The sequence below is a fragment of the Rhinolophus ferrumequinum genome, chromosome 11 (assembly GCF_004115265.2).
Source record: "Rhinolophus ferrumequinum isolate MPI-CBG mRhiFer1 chromosome 11, mRhiFer1_v1.p, whole genome shotgun sequence".
Lineage (NCBI taxonomy): Eukaryota > Metazoa > Chordata > Mammalia > Chiroptera > Rhinolophidae > Rhinolophus > Rhinolophus ferrumequinum.
The window spans coordinates 84,049,632-84,070,604 of NC_046294.1; the positions used below are offsets into that span (position 1 = coordinate 84,049,632).

The window sequence follows — 20,973 nt, forward strand, 5'->3', positions numbered from 1 at the left end:
CATCCTTCTCCCTACCTCCAATCCCTGGCAAACATTGATCTTTTTATTGTTGCCGTAGTTTGCCTTTTGCAGAATATCATACAATTGGAATTTATAGTACGTAGCCTTTTCAGGTTAGCTCATTTCACTTATTAATATACATTTAAGATTCTTCCATGTTTTTTCATGGCTTGATAGCTCATTTCTTTCTAGTGAATAAAAATCCAGTCTGAATGTACCACAGTGTACTTATTCATCCCCTACTGGAGGACATCTTGGTTGCTTCCAAGTTTTGGCAATTATGAATAAAGCTGCTATAAACATCCATGTGCAGGTTTTGTGTGGGCATAAGTTTTCATCTCCTTTGCATAAATAGCAAAAAGCATGATCACTGGATCCTAGAGTAAGAATATGTTTAGTTTTGTAAGAAACCACCAAACAGTTTTCCAAAGTGACTTACCATTTTGCATTCCCACTGTCGTTTTATCAGAATTACTATTGCTTCATATGCTCATCAGGACTTGGTGTTTTCAGTGTTCCAGATTTTGGCCATTCCAATAACTGTATCACATTGTTATTTTGATTTGTAGTTCCCAGATGACGTGTGATATGGAGAATATTTTCTTATGCTAATTTGTCATATGCATATCTTCTTTGGTGAAGTGTCTGATAAGGTCTTTGGACTATTTTTTAATTGGGTTTATTTTCTTGAATTTTAAGAGTGCTTGGTATATTTTGGATAGCACTCCTTTATCTGATGTGTCTTTTGTTGGCCATAACTTTATTTTTTAAGATTTTTATTAAAAATACAGTTAACATACAATATTATATTAGTTTCCAGTGTACACCATAATTATTCAACATTTATGTACCTAAAGAAGTTATAACCATAATTCCAGCTACCTTCTGACATGGTACTGTTATCACAATATTATTGAAAATATTTCCTATGCTGTATATTACATCCCCATGACTTATTTATTTTATACCTCAAAATTTGAACTTCTATTTCTCTTCACCTTTCACTCCATTTAAAATTTTTCAATTACAGTTGACATTCAATATTATTTTATATTAATTACAAGTGCACAGCATAGTGGTTGGACATTTATATAATTTAAGAAGTGATCCACCCAACTCGTCTAATACCCACCTGGCACTATACATACTTATTACCACATTATTGACTATCTTCCCTATGCTTTACTTTACATCCCCATGACTACTTTGTAACTACAAATTTGTACTTCTTAATTCCTTCACCTTTTTCACCCTGTCTCCCAACCCCCTTCTATGATATCAACAAATCTAGTACCCATGTGACACCATACATAGTTATTACAATATTATGGACTATATTCCTTATGCTATATCCTACATCACCATAACTACTTTGTAACAACCAATTTTTACTTATTCTTCCCTTCCCCATTTTTTTACTCACACCCCAACCCTCTCCCATCTTGCAACCATCAAAACATTTTCTGTATATATGAGATTATTTTGGAGTTTTGTTGTTTATTTTGTTGTTTAGATTCCACATATAACTGAAATCACATTGCACTTGTCTTTCTCTGTCTGATATATTCCATTCAGCACAATACCATCCAGGTCAATCCATGCCACTGCAGATGGCAAGAACTCTTTCCCTTCCATGGCTGAGAAATATTCCATTGTATATATCTACCACCTCCTCTCTATCCATTCATGCATTGATGGACACCTAGACTGCCTCTATATCTTGGTATTGTAAATAAAGCTGCAATGAACATATGGATGCACATGTTTCCTCAAAGTAGCATTTTGGGTTTCTTTGGATAAATATCCAGAAATGGGATTACAGGGTCCTTCTTTGTCTCTTGTTATAGCCTTTGTTTTAAAGTCTATTTTGTCTGGTATAAGTATTGCTACTCCAGAATTTTTTTCTTTTTTTTAGTGATTAGACATTTATTTATCCACCTCACAGAGTGATCACCCCAATAAAGTCTAGAACCCATCTGACATTGTACATGTAGTTATTACAACACTATTGACTAGTAATCACAAAACAATCATGGGGATGTAAAGTAAAGCACAGGGAATATAGTCAATAATGTAATAACAGTGTGTGGTGTCAGGTGGGTCCTAGACTTATGGGGGGGATCACTTCATAAACCATATGGAATTTTTTTTTTTTCCATTTCTGTTTTCATGACATAACTTTTTCCATCCCTTTTCTTTCTGTCAATGCTCACCTTTCAATCTGAAGTGAGTCTCTTGTAGGCAGCATATGGAAGGGGCATGTTTTCTTATTCATTCAGTCACCTTAAGTTTTGATTGGAGCATTTAATCCATTTACACTGAAAGTAATTGTTGATAGATATGTAGTTATGGCCATTGTATCATTCATGTTTTTTATTTTTATTTATTTTTCGTCATTGTTGTCTTACAGAAGTCCCTCTAACATTCATTCCTTGTAATACTGGTTTGATGGTAATAAACTCCTTTAGCTATTTCTTATTTGGGAAACTCTCTATCTGTCCTATTTTAAATGATAGCCTTGCTGGGTAGCTTAGTCTTGATTATAGATCTTTGCTTTTCATCACTTTCAATATTTCCTGCCAATCCCTTCTGGCCTGCAAAATTTCTGTTAAGAAATTAGCTGACAATCTTATGGGAGCTCCCTTATAAAATACTAGTTGCCTTTCACTTGCTGCTTTTAGGATTCTCTCTTTGTCTTTAACCTTTGTCGTTCTAATTGCAATATGTCTTGGTGTGGGCTTGTTTGGGTTCATCTTGTTTGGGACTCTCTGTGCTTCCTGGAATTGTATGTCTATTTTCTTCACCAGGTTAGGAAAGTTTTCAGTCATTATTTCTTCAAATAGATCCTCAATCCTTTGCTTTCTCTCTTCTTCTGGTACCCCTATAATGCAAATGTTGTTATGCTCGATGTTGTCTCAGAGATTTCTTAAACTATTCTAATTTTTTGGGATTCTTTTTTCCTTTTGCTGTTCTAATTGGGTGTGTTCTGTTACCTTGTCTTACAAATTGCTGATTCGATCCCCTGCTTCATCTAATCTGCTGGTGATTCCTTCTAGTGCACTCTTCACATCAGTCGTATTCTTCACTTTTAACTGGTTCTTTCTTATGGTTTCAATGTCTTTTTTTATGCTTGCTATCTCTTTGTTGAACTTTTCACTGTTTTTTGAGCATCTTTATAATCAGTGTTTTGAATTCTGTCTCTGGTAGATTGCTTCCCTCCATTTAGTTCTTTTTCTGGAGTTTTCTCCTGTTCTTTTATTTGGAATGTATTTCTTTTTTCCCTCATTTTGGTTGCCTTTCTGTGTTTCTTTCTATATATTTGGTAAATCTGCTATGTCTCTCAGTCTTGCTGGTTGGACTTATGTAATAGATGCCCTGTGGAACCCAGTGGCACATTCTCCATGGTCACCTGCACTAGGTGCTCCAGAGTGTTCTTTGTGTGGGTTGTGTGTGTTATATTTGAGCCTTGATTGCTATTGGCACATCTGTGGGTGGGACTTACCCTCAGGCTGACTGGTTGTGGGGTTTGGCCATGTCCATAGCTTATGGGCTATTGTGTGGGGGATTACAACATGAGCAGTATTTGCTCCAGCAGGCTCTGGAAACCACCTTGAAACCACCCTTTCAGTGTTCCTTTTGAGGGGCTAATTGGGTGGTGCTCTGCCGTGGTCTGAAGCCACCCTCCAAGCATGTTGGTTTGGGGGCCTCTTGGGAGGGGCTCTGGTGCAGGACCAGGCCAGTTACTGCTTATGACTGGCCATAGACTACTTGGTAGGAGCTACAAAGTGAAAGTGATCCATGTTTGTTCACTGCCTGTGCTGGACCTGGAGGTGCGTGGGAGAGGTCACACTGTGAACCTAGTTTATCTGCCACCAGGACTGCATCTGAGGTAGGTCTTCAAAAATCCCAGGCATACTGAGGCCTGCTGCCACCTGCCAAATCCTTTAAGGTTCAGCCACTAATAAAGCCACCTGTGGTATGGAGTTGGGTGTGGTGGGGTCTCAGTGAGTCAGTAGGGTGGAGCAAGCAAAGCTCACCAAACCAACTGAGATTCACTTTTAGCCATGGGTGTGGGGGAGGCCTCAACACAGGACAGATGGCACCTACCTCTTGGCTGCATAGGAGAAGGAACCCACACAAGGAAAATGGTGACTATCTCTGGCCTTCACTTGAAACCACACACCTCAGTCTGCCCCCTGCATGTGTCCAACACCCCTGAGTCACTGTCCCTCCTCCAGAGTCCAGGGTGAGTGCCTACAGGTGAGTCTGTGCAGGCCCATTAAGAGTACATGTGGGTTTCTTGCATCCTTCTGTCCCACCCAGATGGTGGAATCCCCACTGTTTTTCACAGCCAGATGTTGTGGGGCCTCCTCTTCCCAGTAGCAGTACTCCAGGATGATGTCCTTTCTCCTCCATGGAGAACCTCTGTGGCCAAGATATTTCTACCATTTTTCATCTGCCACAGGGAAGTTTGGGGCCAGCCCACTGTGTCTCCACCCCTCCTACCAGTCTCAGCATGACTTCTTCTTTATATCCTTACTTATAACTTCTGTTCAGCTGGACTTCAGCTGGTTCTCCAGGTTGATTTTTCTATAATTTAGTTGTAATTTTGAGGTGTTCAGACAAGCACCACATTTATCTACTCTGCCCTCTTGAATTTCTTTTTATAACCCCATTTTTCAATGAAAACATAAATTAGAGTTTCATTATAGATATTGTGGGGACAGAGCCAGGAGTGCAGTTTCCAGGCTCTCGGCCTCACGTAAAGGTGTTGGCTCAGGTAGTAAATGGCCATCAACTGTGATTGGATGGCCATCAACTGTGGCTAGTTGGCCATCAGCTGTAACCAGTGAGCCATTGGCTACTAATATAACTGCTGTGGCTACGCTAGCAGAAAATGGTGGCTAGCAAGAAGATGGTGGCTGAGCTAACAAGAGCAGATTGCAGTTAGTACGGCTGATTACAGCTAGCAAGTGAGGTTGGTTGGCAGAGAAGCGGACGGCGGGTTACAGATTGTGTGGCTCCTGCTTCCTGTATCTCCAACCCAGCCACCAACGAGACTATAATGGTATGACTTCCCTATCTATGGAGCCATCGGTGTTGCTTTTTGGCCTCACCATGTCCTGCATTCTTATGTGAGGAGCGGGACCAGAGACCCCGCATGACACCCTGCATGACAGATATATAAAACAGCTTTGCCATATCTTTCTTGTTTTTCTGTGATAATGCTATTATCTTGGCAAAACACAGAACATACTATCGATTTAAGTTTAAAATGTTTGTTATTCTCTAAAATAGTCTCTTAACCAGTTATATGATAAGTAATTTGAAATACTGATTCCGCCCAACAATCTCTCCAATTAGAACATTCAGATTATAAGCCCATAATATCTTGATAATCTGTTAACAAAAAATGTATGTCCTGAACTTTTTCAGTTTAAAAATTTTATGAAAACAGTACATGAGTTTTTACCCCATTGATAGTCACACTTTATCAGTACTTAGCATATCAATTCTAAACATGAAATGGTTTGAAAAGTGTGAAGATCTCAAAGCATGCTGAGACATGTACCTTTTTAAATACTGTGAGAACTTCTCTGAGACCCACACAGTTAATATTGAGTGTTAGTAGAACATGGAAAGCCAGAACTGGTTGCTATGAGTAAGTGTAGGTGGGAGATAATTTGGCATGTTAGAAAGAATTTATAATCTGTAGTCACAAATGCAGAGTGTGTAGGTGACAAGCATCAAGACAAAGTCAAGATAAGAATCTAGGGTCTCAGAGGAGGGCTAAGACTATCAAAGTTAGAAGCTCCTCTTAGACCTGTACTCTCCTATATTACATTGCCATAACTAAAGCTACTATTTATTGAACACAGACAATGCACTAGGACCTCTACTTGTGCTAAAACATTTATCTTCACGAACTTGTATGTAGTTATTATTATTCTCATTTTAAACTGAGCTAGTCCAGGATCAGGAATTGCACTTACACTGTTCTGATTCTAATGTCCCTACTTGTTCCACACTAACCTGAATCTTATGAGAAACTGCCTGGCATTGAGGCTTATTTGCCCATGCTGCTCATTTCCCAAATTTCTGAAGACTCTCTCCACATCTTTGGGCAAACGTGCCACTCTTTCCACTTGGCCATGTCTCCTTTTTTTTATGATTTGCAGCACATTCTTGACTTCAGAGAAGTCTCTATGAAAGAGAACCTCTCTCTCTTTCAGGCCCTGTCTGACAGTTTTCTACCTTTTCTCCCATCTAGCAGGTTTATTCCTCTTTACAAGACAATCTTCTTCCCCCTGCCTTCTTCCACCCCTCCCCCTACTCCGGTTCAAGCCATTGTTTCTCAGTCTAGTTGTGTAGGACACAGATCCCTTGCCCCTGCTGGTATTATGAGCCTTGTGTCTCCCACCCAGGAAGTCAATTACCAGTCTGCCGCTCCCAGCAGCTCTCGCCAGCTGCTGGCCTCTCACGCTGGCTGCTGGCCACTCCTGGCAGCACACAACAGCCCACGGCAGCTCGCAGCAGCTCATGCTGACCTCCGGCTAATCGCAGCAGCCCAGCTCCAAGGAAAGCTGTTGTTCATAATCTTAGCTGTAGGGGGTACAGCTCACTGGCCCATGTGGGGATCGAACTGGTGACCTCAGCGTTAGGAGCACGGAGCTCCAACCACCTGAGCCACCTGGCCGGCCCACAAGATCATCTTCTTGATACACAGCAGCATTTTCAGTTTTACACTCCTTGATTGCCTAGAGCCATTGTCAGAGTCTTCTTTATAGTGAACGTTCCACAGCTCCATAATTACCCTTAATTTGGAGATGGGGAACAATTTTTCCCCTAAAAATAATTCATTAGATTATTATTAAGATTTAACATTTGTATACCCAGTTCAGTTCTGATTTGCTTTGAAATGTAATCTATGTGCTCTCAAACAAAACATAGGTTTCTTTTTTGTTGTTTTTTTCAGAAATGGTAACATGATATAACCGAAATTCACTGGACTGGTAATTAAGAGACCTAGTCTATCCTAAATTCATTATTCAGTCAGCTATATAGCCTTCAATAAATTATGTAACCACTTTGAACTTTGGTTTCTTGATCTGAGAAAACAGGCATAGTTTTACCAAATAATTTCTAACGTGGTGTTAGAGACCCAAATCTTACTCTAGATTACTAGTGTATGCATACGACCAACTTATATGTGCTAGAATATCAGCTTATCTTAGAATGATTTCTGAGTACATTTGTGTTCTTCTTGTATTTACAGCCTTTGTTTGAACTAAATTCTTGTTCAGTCGTGAGAGACAAAATTACCAAAGAAAACATAAACACCAGCCCTCAATCACAATATACACATCTCTCTATAAAACACACATAAAACATGCCTCTACATACACCCCACGCATACCACACATACACATCCTGTAGTGTAAATCCTGACAGTTTTTTTCTCTTATTTTTCATGCAAGGCCCTGACTTAAGCTTCAATTGCTGTCTACTTCAAAGATGACATCTTGAATAAACACGTTACCAGCCATGAGACCAGATAAAGAGCCAGGCCACTTCTCCTCACTGAGGCTCCTCTGTTTTAAATATTTAGGTTGTTTTTAATAACTGACCATTTGGGCCACTTGTTTTTTTGTCTCCTCTCTGCTTTAAATTTGCACTCTTATGTTTTAAATTCACCAATAAAGCATGAGTCCATAAAACCCCAGTCCCTCCACCCTTGACCTCAATAATAGCAGAAGCCCAGTCTCTCTCTCTCTCTCTCTCTCTCTCTCTCTCTCTCTCTCTCTCCCTCTCTCTCTCTCTCTGTCTCTCTCTACCTGTGACCTCACTGTGGCCCCAAGTTTGCTGTGTAATTTTCAGGTATTACAGTAATAAACCTTCCCATATAAAGAAAAATGAAGAGAATCCATTGCTAACAGACCTGCCTTACAAGAAATAGTGAGAAAAATTCTTCATGCTGATAGTAAGTGGCCCAGAGAGTAATTTGAAAAGAGACAAACACACAAAGTGTGACTGTAGAACATAACTACCATGAATAATGAGAACCTATTGTATATAGAACATGCTAGAATAACCCTTAAAATTTCAAAAGATAGTGAAAATATTATTAAAAGAATGATGAGTTACGTTAGAAAACATTCATTTATACAAAAGAAAGCAGTAAAGAACAAAAGAAAGCAGAGAACAAAAAGACAAGGGAAATATTGAAAACAAAAGTAAAGCAACTATCTCAATAATAAAATTAAATGTGAGTGGATTAATCAATCAAATCAAAAAGCAGATATTTTCAGCTTGGTTAATAAGGCAAGATCCAACTATATATTGTAAACAGGCAACACACTACATCTAATGATGCAAATAGATCGAAAGTAAAAGGAAGGCAAAAGACATATCACTCATACAGCAGTCATAAAAAAGTCATAAGGAGTTGCTATACTAATATCAGACAAAATAGATTTTAAATAATGTTACTAGAGATAAGAGAAAATTTTTCTGATGACAAAAGGGACAATGCATCAGGGATATATTACAATTAGAAAAATATATGCATCTAATTCTATGAAGCCTGCATTACTCTGACATAAAACTATACAAAGACACTACAAGAAAACTACAGACCAATATCTCATGAATATTGACACAAAAATGCTCAATAAAATATTAGCACACCAAATCCATTAAGTTATGAAAAGGATTATGCACCATGACTATGTAGGATTTATCCCAGTAATGCAAGGTGAGTTTAATATACGAAAATAAATGTAATACAACTTATCAATAAAGGACAAAACTCACATGAGCATCTCAACAGACACCAAAAAAAGCATTTGACAAAATTGAACATATTTCATGACTAAAACACTCAACACACTAGTAACAGAAGGTAAATTCCTCAATCTGATAAAGTGCATTTATGAAAAAAATCTACAACTAACATCATATTTAATGGTAAAATACTGAAAGGTTCCCTAAGATAAAAGAAAAAGGAAGAAAGAAAGAAAGAAAGGAAGGAAGAAAGAGAAAGAAAGAAAGAAAGAAAGAAAGAAAGAAAGAAAGAAAGAAAGAAAGAAAGAAAGAAAGAAAGAAAGAAAGAGAAAGAAAGAAAGAAAGAAAGAAAGAAAGAAAGAAAGAAAGAAAGAAAGAAAGAAAGAAAGAAAGAAAGAAAGAAAGAAAGAAAGAAGAAAAGAAAAGAAAGGCAAAGATGCCTTCTTTCTCCACTGCTATTTAACATTGTACTGGAAGTTCCAGGCAGGACAACTAGGAAAAAAAAAAAAAAAGGAAATGAGGCATTCAGATAGGAAAAGAAAAGTAAAACTGTCTCTAGTTGCAGGTGAAATGATGTCCTATGTGGAAAATCCTAAGTCATCCACAAAAAATCTATTAGATGAATTAATGAATAAATGAATTCAGCAAGATTGCGGGGTATAAGATCAATATACAAACTGTATTTTTATAAATTATCAATGAACAATCTGAAAATAAAATTAAGGAAACAGTTCCATTTATACTAGCATCAAAAAATTAAGTACTTAGGAATAAATTAAATAAAATAAGTGTAAATCTTATAATCTGAAAATTACAAAATATTGTTGCAAGTAATTGAAAATATAAAAATGGAGAGACATCTGATGTTTGTGGATCAGAGGACTTAATGTTTTAGGATGCCAGTTCTCTCCAATTTGATCTTCAGATTAACACAGTCTCTATCGTATTCCCAACTAGTATTTTTTGTTTTGTAGAAATTAACAAGCTGGTCTGAAAATTCATGTGGAAATTCAAAGGACCAAGAATAGCCAAAACAATCTTAAAAAAGAACAAGGTTAAAGAATTCACACTTCCTAATTTGAAACCTCCTACATATTGACAGTAATCAAGCCTATGTGGTACTGGCATAAGGATAGACTTATGGATTAATGAAATGGAATTCAGAGTCTAGAAATAAACCCTTACATTTATAATCAATTGATTTTTGGCAAGGGTCCCAAAGCAGATTAGTGGTTGCTTGAGGCTGGAAGTGGGAATGAGCAGGGACTACATATGAACATGAGGGATCTTTGGGGCATGACGGAAGTGTTCTAAAATTGATTTTTAGTGATGGTTTTATAACTACGTAAATTTATTAAGAGTCAGTAAACTGTACACTTAAAATGGATGAATTTAATATTATGTATATTATAGCTCAATTAAGCTGTTAAAAATATACAGTTATGTGGGATATATTCTCTAATAGTCGAATGCATCACATGCTGGGAACAAATTGAAGGAAAATCAGTTCACTCTGTTTGGGGCTTCAGAGTAATAAATAAGGAATATGGAATATGAAATGGAAATCAGTTTTATCTATAACACCTTCTTCTGTGGAATTCCTCTTCCTTTTAGGGTTCATTCTCATCTGGTAATACCCATCACCACCCTCCTTTCTTTGTGTTACATCAACTTCTCTTGTACATTGTAGAAGAGTTAAGTACTAAGTTCACAACCTTACTTCCCCATCCTAAAAGCTCCCATTCTGTGAGCTTTTAATGGCCACATGAATGACACATTTGACATCTAAATCCTCATAGTTTCTTGTCTCTTCAATCCAGTGAACTTCCACTTTATACCACTTTAGATAATTAGACTCATGGGCATGTGTTACTATTTGTCATTAGCCATAATTTCTCTGCCACTTGATGACTCCACTTAGTGAGTACAACCTCCTTTTCTTCTTGCAGTACACTCACTTATTTTTAGTGAGGGGCAGATAGTAAATATTTTAGGCTTGTGGATTATGTGCTCTCTGTCACAAATACTCAACTGTGCAGTTGTAGGGAAAAAGCTGTCAATAGATAATACGTAAGCAAATGGACATGGATGTCTTCCAAGAAAAACTTTATTTACAAAAACAGGCCTCAGACCATATTTGTTCCATGGGCCATAGTTTGCACTCCTCTCCCCTCAGCTTAGACATAGGCTTATATAAGTATAAGCAAATTGCTTTAGCTTTCTGAGTCTCCATTTCTCTATCTATATAATGGGGATAATGCTTTCAAACTCTCCAAGTTTTTAAGAGTTAAATGAGAAGATGAACAAAAGCTCAAGTGTAATTAATGACACATAATACTGAGGGGATTCATGATTTTTTAAAGGAGTTCTAATACTTTCTCCCAGATGGAGTTTTGAATGAGTGGAGAAATTAGAAAAAAGTAAGTAAATGGAGAATTCCCCACACCCAAAATTCATAGTTACTTCTAAGGAAGCTGAAATTGGAGAATGTTGTTTATATCTGTAAGGCAAGTAGTATTTCTGATACTAAATTCTAGAATCAGAGAAGTTTTACCTACCTAGTCTCAGCAGCAGTAAACAAAGCCAGATCTTCTTGAACAGGAAGAAGCTAAGGAGATTGGGTACTTTCTTATAAAAAATCATGAATGCCCTTCCACTGTCCTCACACTAGATGCTTATTATGTTCGTGAGGTCAGAGCAACCTCTCCCACAAGGGTGCTGGCAACACATTCACACATTCTCGTAGTTTTCTCTGAGTGTGTGCCAGGGGAGTTTCTCTGAGTTTAGCTCAAAACTCTCTATGAATGTATTCCAAAAGCAGAGAAGAACGAACTTTAATCTTTAGGGGCCTATGGATATTGCTAAAAAGACCTTGCTAAGTGACAAAATTCCTTGGCAGTGTTTTTCTGAATCTTAGAAATTCATGCAAGTGTTACATTTCCCCTAAGGAATGTTGAAGTTTAGATTGACAAAAATGTCTAAAGTTATTTGCAAATTAAATAGCTTTAATCCCCTCAAACATTGAGTAAAATTAGCACCATAGGAAAATACGCTGTTTAGTAATTAATACACCTCTTCCTCCAAAATGTGGATTCATACTCTCCTCAACATTGGGCAAAATAATTTTAATTTGAGAAGCATACATCAACCACAAATCAGCTTCTCTTTCATTACATTTATTTCCTCTCATATCAGTCTCAAGGATTGTGGATCCATACCCTGAACCCACTGCTCTCATACCTGTGGGCTGCAGGCCCACGCAAGTCAAGGGCCTGGAGCTCTAGTCTCAGCTCAATTGCTGATGCTGTGACCTCAGATGAGTTTTGTGGCTCATTTTTGTGTCTCAGGCTCTTTGTTACATGAGGGTAGTAGTATCTGCCCCAACTAGCTCAACAACTATTATAAAAACAAAATGAGTTAATTATATATCTTAGGGGTACAAAACATTTGTCTATTTACTATGTGATTATCTACATGGCTGTGGTAATTATACTGTGGCTCAGAGTACACATTTACCATCCAGGATTTATGGAGCAAAGTGTTTTTACATAGTTCCACATGGGGAAAAGGATTTAGTTTACAAATGCTGGACACTATAACATTTGTCACTATACTGTAGTACAAGGCAATAGAGAGAAACATTCTTTAAAAGAGGCGGGGAAGGATTGGTGAGATCTATATCCCTATTCTTTCAATAAATTCTTTTAGAAATTATCTACACAATCTCTGTGATAATCTCCAAAATGCTGTGACCACAGTTCTGATATCCATACAGTTATGGGTATGGGCCTGGAGGGATTGATACAGATGCAAAAAAAAATTGTTATATGTATATCTATACATCAAAAAGTATATGGATTTCCAGTCAAGATGGCAGAGTAGGTAAATGGTGTGCTTGCATCCTCTCATGACCATATCAAAATTACAACTAAATCATACAAAGTGTGATTTAAAAAATATGGTAAATGTTTAAATTAAAAAAATGTATTACAGTAAAAGAACATTACCATTAATCCCTCTGAAAATGCTCCCCCTCACTTCAAACACACTTATCCCATCATTCTTGCCACTTTTTGAAGCAGTTCTGGAAGTACTTTTTCATGAGTGTCTATAGTTGCATTGTCATGGCTTCCTCGATGTCCCGAATCGATTCAAAATGTTTTCCTTTCATCGTCATTTTGACTTTGGGGAAGAGTCAGAAGTCGCACGGTGCCAGATCTGGTGAATAAGGTGGATGAGGACACACTGTAATGTTTTTATTTGACAGAAATTTCCATATCAGAAGTGATGTGTGACATGGAGCCTTTCCATTGTGATAAAAATATATGGTGAATGCTGCTGCTGGTTGCCATGCAATGGAAAGACAGGGATCTCTAATATGGGTAGTGGTACATAGAACCTTAGTAACAGCATGTGACGTTTCAACTTGCTTGGTGCAGTCAGTGGGTGTGAGCCATGCTTGAGAGAAGTTGTGTTTTAAAGTGTGCTTTAATCATTCTCCATCATGACAACACTCCATGTCACACGTCACTTCTGGTATATGGCAATTTCTGTCAAATAAAAACATTATCTCCCTTATTCACCAAATCTGGCACCGTGCGACATCTGGCTCTTCTCCAAAGTCAAAATGACCATGAAAGGTAAATGTTTTGAATTGATTCAGGACATCAAGGTAGTCAGACAGCACAACTAAAGACAATCTTGAAAGAGGACTTCCAGAACTGCTTCAAAAAGTGCCAAGAAATGGGATAAGTGTGTTCAAAGTGAGGGGAAGTATTTTGAGGGGAATTAATGGCATTGTGTCTTTTACTGTAATATTTTTTTTAATTTAAGCATTCACTGTATTGTTTGATCACACCTCATAAATCAACCATCATTGAGAACTACCTGAAGACTAGCTGAACAATAATAGTCCTGTAACTAAGAACATACAGAACAAGCCATGTTGACACCGGTAAGAAGGGCAAAGATATGGAACATGCCAGTCCACATACCCACATGTGGCAGTAAGAAATTGGGAGGGATATCTCAGCTGCAGAGATTTCTCCTGAGGAGCAAGGGAGAGATAGGGCACCAGCCCCACACCAGGGAGAGATAGGGATTCCAGCCCCACACCAGGCTTCCTTTTCCAGGGTTCCAGTGCTGGGAAGAGAAGGCCCCACAGCATCTGGCTGTGAGAACCAGTGGAGATTGTGGCTAAGTGAGACAAAGGGTGGCTGGAGTCCCAGGAGTTCCTTCTAAAGAGCCTGCACACAGACTTACTTGCTGATGGACTCACATGCTCTGGGCTCCAGCACTGAGGCAGCAGCTCAAAGAGCAGCAGGGATGTATGGGGAGTAACTTAATTGTCTGGCTCAGGGTGAGGGCTGGGGAAACAGCTTTCTGCTGGATGGAGGTGTGGTTGGAAGTTATTGTTTCTTTGTTGAACCTTTCCTTCACCCAGCCTGCACGTGTGGGTGGCCACCATCAATCTGGGTAATGCTGTTCACCCCACCCTGCTGATTCCCTGAGACCCTGCCCCACCCAAATTTTGGGTACACCCATGCAATTTCCCCTGGTTTTTCCATACAAATGGCCTGTCTTCCCTCATGCTTTGGACTTTCCCAAAATCTCTCCAAGGGTCAAAACCCCAAGAAGCATTATCTGACGTTGGCATACCCTGTACCTCTTGCTGAACAGCCCCAAGCCTGGCACTACCAGCAGCCAACCTTGGCTCACAGCATAGCTACTCCCAGGCACCTCCAAGCTCAGCGCAGATGGAAGACATCTATGGATCACTAAGTGGTTCATACCAGGTGTCCTCTGGGAGGGCAGAAGTGGAGGCTTAACTTGGACTGAGGCAGGGCCCTTCCCAGGAGGACCCAGTGCAGAAATGTCCAGTGGCCAGCTTCAGACCTCCCCAAAGCACCAACAGACCACCTCTGCAGACAACAAACCCAAAGGGCAGACTGCACAGTCACCAGAGCTCTGCTAACACGCGTCCTGCTCCATAGTGTAAGCCCCTGCTTACAAAAACAACCCACAAAAGGGACACACAGCACCTGGCTCAGGTGACCAGAGAGACTATGCCACTGGGTCTTACAGGATACATAAGGCCACTCTACTAAGATTGGAAGAAATAGCAGCTCTACCTAATAAATAGAAACACAGGGAGGTAGTCAAAATGGGGAGATGAAGAACTATGTCCCAAATGAAAGAACACAACAAAACTCTAGAAAAAAACTAAATGAAATGGAGACAAGCAATCTACTGACACAGAGCACAAAACACTGGTTATAAGGATGCTCAATGATCTCAGGGAAAACTTCAACAACGTGATAGGAAACATAAAAATGGAAATAGAAAACAAAAAAGAACCAGTCAAAAATGAAGAATACATAACCGAAATGAAGACTACATTGGAGGGAATCAACAGTGGATTAGATGAAACAGGTTTGAATCAGCAATTTGAAAGATAAGGTAGCAGAAAATACCTAATCAAAACAGCAAAAAGAATCCAAAAAAAATGAGGGTGATGTAAGGGGTCTCTGGAACAATGTGAAGCATACCAATATCCTCATCATAAGAGTACCAGAAGGAGAAGAGAGAGAGCAAGGAATTGAAAACATATTTTATTATATTCCTCATACTGTATTTCATATCCCCATATGATATGAGGCCAAATTTCATATCCCCAGTATGAGGAATATAATAAATTAGGTTCATTTCATATGGGGATATGAAATACAGTGTGAGGAGTATAATAACAAGATTGTAAAGATTATGTAATATGTCAGACGGGCACTGGATTTATCAAGGGGACCACTTCATAAACAATGTAGATGAATGACCAATGCACTGTACAACTGAAGCTGAAGTAGAATGTTGTATGTCAAATATATATATATATATATATATATATATATATATATATATATATACATAAAATCATGGGAGGTGGAGTTGAGCATAAGAAAGATAGTACAACTGAAACTGAAGTAGAATATTGTATATCAAAAAATACATATATATATACATAAAATCATGGGAGGTGGAGTATAGCATAAAAAGATAATCAATAGTATTGTGACAGGTATATGTCAGAGAGGTAGTATCTTGTTGGAGGAGGGCTATCACTTTGTGAGGGGTGTAAATGTCTGACTTTTATGTTGCTTTGTACACCTGAAATTAAAAATAAAAAAAAATAAATAAAAGATAAGAAAAAAAAAAGAAAGAAAACTTATTTGAAAAAATAATGATGGAAACTCCTCTAACCTGGTGAAGGAAATAGACATACAAGCCCCAAAAATGCAGAGAGTCCCCAACAAGATGAACCCAAAGAGACACTGTCATGCGGGGCGTCGGGCAGGGTCTCATGAGGGGTCTCTGGTCCCGCTCCCCACACAAGAACGCAGGATATGGCTAGGCCAAAAAGGAACACCACGGAGCCATAGGTAGGGAAGTCATACCACTATGGTCTCACTGGAGGCTGGGTTTACACGACGTGCGACCTGCTGTCCGCTTTGCTGCCAACCGACCGACTCTCCTCCACTCTCCTCCACTCTCCTTCAGTCTCCTCCTCTCTCCTCCTCTCTCCTCGACTTCCCTCCGTAGCCGCGGCAGTTATATTAGTGGCCAATGGCTCAATGGTTACCGCTGACGGCCAACCAGCCACAGCTGATGGCCATCTACTACCTGAGCCAGCACCTTTCCACATGAGGCCGAGAGCCTGGAAACTGCTTTCTGGGGCTCTGTCCCCACAGACACACATCAATGCACATCATAAATAAAATGCCAAAGGTTAAAGACAAAGAGAGAATGTAAAAATCAACTAGAGAAAAACAATTAGTTACCTACAAGGGAGATCCCATAAGACCATCAGCTGATTTCAAAACAAACTTTGTAGGACAGAAGGTATTGGCATGAAATACTCAAAGTAATGAAAAGCAAGGACCTGCAACCAAGATTATTCTACCCAGTAAGGCTATCATTTAGAATCAAGACAGATAAAGAGCTTCCCAGACAAGAAAAAGCTGAAGGAGTTCATCACCACCAAAACAGTATTATAAGAAATGTTAAAGGGACTTCTTTAAAAAGAGGGAGGATTTCCAGTTAAGATGGCAGAGTAGGTAAATGCTGTAATAACCTCCTCTCAGGACCACGTCAATGACAACTAAACTCCAGAACAATCATCACTGAGAATCACCTGAAGTCTAGTTGAACTGAAGCCATACAAGTATGGACATACAAAAGAAGCCACCTTGAGACTGGAAGGAGGGGCAGAGAAACAAAATGGGCTGGTCTCACACCTGCATGTGACCATTAAAAACTGGGAAGGTTATCTCAGCTGTGAAGATACCCCCTGGAAGAATGAAGGGTCCCAGCACCATACCAGGCTTCTAATGCCCAGGGTTCTAATGCTGGAGAGAGAAGTCCCCATATCTTCTGGCCATGAAAGCCAATAGAGACAGAGGGCGGCTGGAGTCTCAGGTGCTCACCTTAAAGGGACCATGCACAGACTTACTCCCTGGTGGACTCACTCATTCTGAGCTCCAGTGCTCAGAGCAGTGGCTCAAAAGTTGCCAGGGACATGTGGGGAGGAACTGAGTTGTCTTGCTTCAGGGTGAGGCATGGAGGGGCAGCCTTATTCCAGACAGAGGAACTGACAGAATCCATTGTTTCTTTATTGAGCCCTCCCCACTCCCTGCATGCTGATGCAGGCAGATGCCATATTTGTGTCCACCAAACTGGCTACCACCTTTCATCTGCCCCACCCTAGTGATTCTCTAAGACCCTGTCCCACCCAAATTTTGGGCACAACCCAGTTGCTTCCAGTGGCTTTTTCTTACAATCTGTCTTAACTCATGCTGCAGACTTTTATAGAATCTCTCAAAGGTTCACAAAACCCAAACAAGCAGCATCTAGAATTGGCATGTCAGGTACCTGTACCAGAGAAGCCCTAATCCTGGTACTAATGACAGCCAGACTCAGTTTGCAGATTGGCCTCTTGAGGCACCACTAAGCCCAGTGCAGTGAGTGGCCATCTGCTGATTGTTTTGTGGGTCATACCAGGTGGCCCCAGGCAGAGCACAAATTGCAGCTAAACTTGGCCAGCAGCGGGTTCCCTCCCATGAATCCCCGAGTCTGGCACAGCTGGTGGCCAGCTTCAGACCAAGCTGGAGCATTACTCAGCTGCCTCCAAAAATGACACACCCAAAGGGCAGATGGGGCAGGAGCCAGAGCCATGCTAAAGTGAACACTGTTCTGTAGGGTCAGCCCTTGCACAAACATCCCTCCACTGTAATTACTCCCAGTCCTCACAACCAATTCTAAATGATAGGCTTACTGGGTAGAGTAATCTTGCTTGTATGTCCTTGCTTTTCATCACTTTAAAGATTTGATGCCAATCCCTTCTGGCCTGTGAACTTTCTGTTGAGAAATTAGCTGACTGTCTTATATGGACGCCCTTGTAGGTAAACTGCTTTTCTCTTGCTGCTTTTAAGATTCTCTCTTTGTCTTTAACATTGGTATTTTAATTATGATGTGTGTTGGTGTGGGCCTCTTTTGATTCATCTTGTTTGGGACTCTCTTCACTTCCTGGACTTATATACCTATTTCCTTCATCAGGTTAGGGAAGTTTTCTGTCATTATTTCATCAAAGAGGTTTTAAATTCCTTGCTCTCTCTTCTCTTTCCGCTATCCCTATGATGAGGATGTTTGTACAATTGATATTTTTCCAGTGGCCCCTTAAACTACCCTCATTTTTTTGGATGTTTTTTTTTTCTTTTTGCCATTCTTATTGGGTGTTTTCTGCTACTTTTTCTTCCAAACCACTAATTTGATCTTCTGCTTCATCTAATGTGCTGTTAATTCCCTCTAATGTAGTCTTCATTTCTTTTTTTTTTTTTTTTTTTTTTTTTTTCCTTTTATTAGCATTTATTTGATGTTGAATTTACTCCCGGGCCATAAGTTTTTGTTTCTTCAGTTTCTTCTGGGAGATCTTCTTCTTCTGAGCAACCTCCTCTTCTGGTTTCGGAACAATTTGTTCTTTTTCAGTGAGGATCATCTCAATGTGGCAGGGAGAGCTCATGTATGGGTTAATCCGCCCGTGAGCTCTGTAAGTTCTGCGCCGCATCTTGGGAGCTTTGTTCACTTGGATGTGCTCGATGACCAGAGAGTCTACATCTAAGCCCTTAAGTTCAGCATTACTCTCTGCATTTTTAAGCATGTGCAGTAAAAATTCTGCACTCTTTTTGGGCCAACGACCTTGTGTCCAACCCCACTGTTTGGCCTGGGCACATCTCCCAACTCCACCATTGTAACGACGGAATGGCACACATTGCTTTTGTAACGTGACATCCTTTAAATACTTGGTGGCTTTTCGGATATGCATCCCCTTGATGGCCTGCGCAGTTTCACGAGTGTTCTTAAAATGAACCCGCAGATTTGAACCTCTCGATTTACATGATTTTGTAGGGTTCTCTGGGTCAAGCGAATAGCGAACCATTTTCAGAGGTCACCTCAGGCCGCTTTCGGGAAAAGGAAGAGTAGTCTTCATTTCTGACTGGTTTGTTTTTTATATGTTCTATATCCATTTTAATGTTTTGTATTTTTTTTTTAAGTTCTCACTAAGTTCATCTACTTTTCCCCTAAGTACATTGAACATCCTTAAAACCAGTGTTTTCAGCTCTGCACCTGGTAGATTCCTTGTCTCCATTTTGTTTAGTTCTTTTTCTGGAGTTTTATTTTGTTCTTTCATTTGGGGTATGTTTCTTTGTCTATCCATTTTGGCTGCTTCCCTGTGTTTGTTTCTATGTATTAGGTAAAGCTGCTACGTTTCCCGGTCTTGGTAGACTGGCTTTATGTAGTAGGTGTCCTGTGGGGCCTAGTGGCACAGTCTCCCTGATCATCTGATCTGGGTGCTCCAAATGTGTATCTTGGGTGGGTTGTGTGTGTACTTGAGCCTTGATTGCTGTTGGCACATCAGTGAGAGGGTCTGGCCCTCAAGATGGTTGGTTGTGAGGACAGGTCATGACTATAGTGGAGGATCTGTTGTACAGGAATTGACCCCATGGAGCAGGATTTGTTTTAGAAGAGCTCTGGTGCATGCCCAGTGTGCTCTTTGCGTGTGTCATTTGTGAAAGTGGTTGGGTGGTGCTCTGGTGTTGTCTAAAGCTGGCTATTGGTGTGTTAATTCTGGGGCCTCTTGAGAGGGGTTCTGGTGCAGACCAAGGTTGGCTGGTGCCTGTGCCCAATCCAGGGCCACTTGTTAGGAGCTACAATGTGATCTGAAAATGTTTTCCTCTTGTGCTGAGCTTGGAGGTGACTGGGAGAGGCTAAGCTGTGAACTGAGACCAGCTGACACTACTACCTAGCTTGGGGGTGGTGCTTACTAGTAAGGGAACAGGGCACATCAAGTCCAGATGCTGCTTGTTTGGAGTTTGTGAACATTCCAGAGATTTTAGGAAATTCCACAGCCTAAGCCGAGACACACTATTTGTATGGAAAATTCACTGGAAGCAGCCTGGGTCAGTTTGCAAGTTGGATGGGGCAGGATATCAGGGAATCACCATGGTGGGGGCAAATGGTGTTAGCCAGGTTGGTGGAGACTCAGACTTGTTGCCCATCTGGGTGAGAGGAGAGCTCAACAAAGGAACAATGCATCTGTCAGCACTTCTGTCTGAGAGAAAGCTGCCCTGCAGCCCTCACCCTGAATCCAGACAATTCAGTTCATTTCTCTATGTCCCTAGCACTTTTCAAACTGCTGCCCCAGCAATGGTGCTCAGAGTGAATGAGTCCATCAGCAATAAGTCCATGCTTGGGTCTTTTAAGAGGACTGCCTGGGTCTCCAGCATTTGTCTTACTCAGACACAATTCCCAGCCAGAAGTTTCACAGCCAGAAGTTATGGAAACATCTCTTCCTGGCACTGAAACACTGGGCTGTGGAGCCCCGTGTGGTGCTGTGACCCCTCACTTCTTAGAGGGGTATCCCTACAGCAGAGATAACCTCTCTTTTTTAAACCACCACACCATGGGTGTGAGGCGTGCTTGTTCCGTGTCTCTGATCTTCTACAAGTCTCAGTGGCTTCTTCTGTATATCCTTAGTTGTAGGACTCTGTTCATCTAGTCTTCAGGTGGTTCTCAATGATGATTGTTTTGAAATTTAGTTGTAATTTTGATGTGGTCTTGGGAGGAAGTGAGAACAGCATT

At 40.1% G+C, this 20,973-nt stretch overlaps 1 protein-coding gene across 1 annotated transcript; it reads right to left on the reverse strand.

Annotated features, from left to right (window-relative positions):
- Positions 1-18,687: 18,687 nt before the first annotated feature.
- On the reverse strand, positions 18,688-19,305 carry LOC117030417 (60S ribosomal protein L17). The gene has a single exon (XM_033120473.1). The coding sequence runs from the start codon at positions 19,268-19,270 to the stop codon at positions 18,716-18,718; it is 555 nt and encodes a 184-aa protein (XP_032976364.1). The 5' UTR covers positions 19,271-19,305; the 3' UTR covers positions 18,688-18,715.
- Between the last annotated feature and the right edge of the window lie 1,668 nt (positions 19,306-20,973).

What these genes read in the sequence shown, in the direction of transcription:
- LOC117030417 (XM_033120473.1), bottom strand. Translation starts at nt 19,270, where the DNA reads ATGGTTCGCTATTCGCTTGACCCAGAGAACCCTACAAAATCATGTAAA.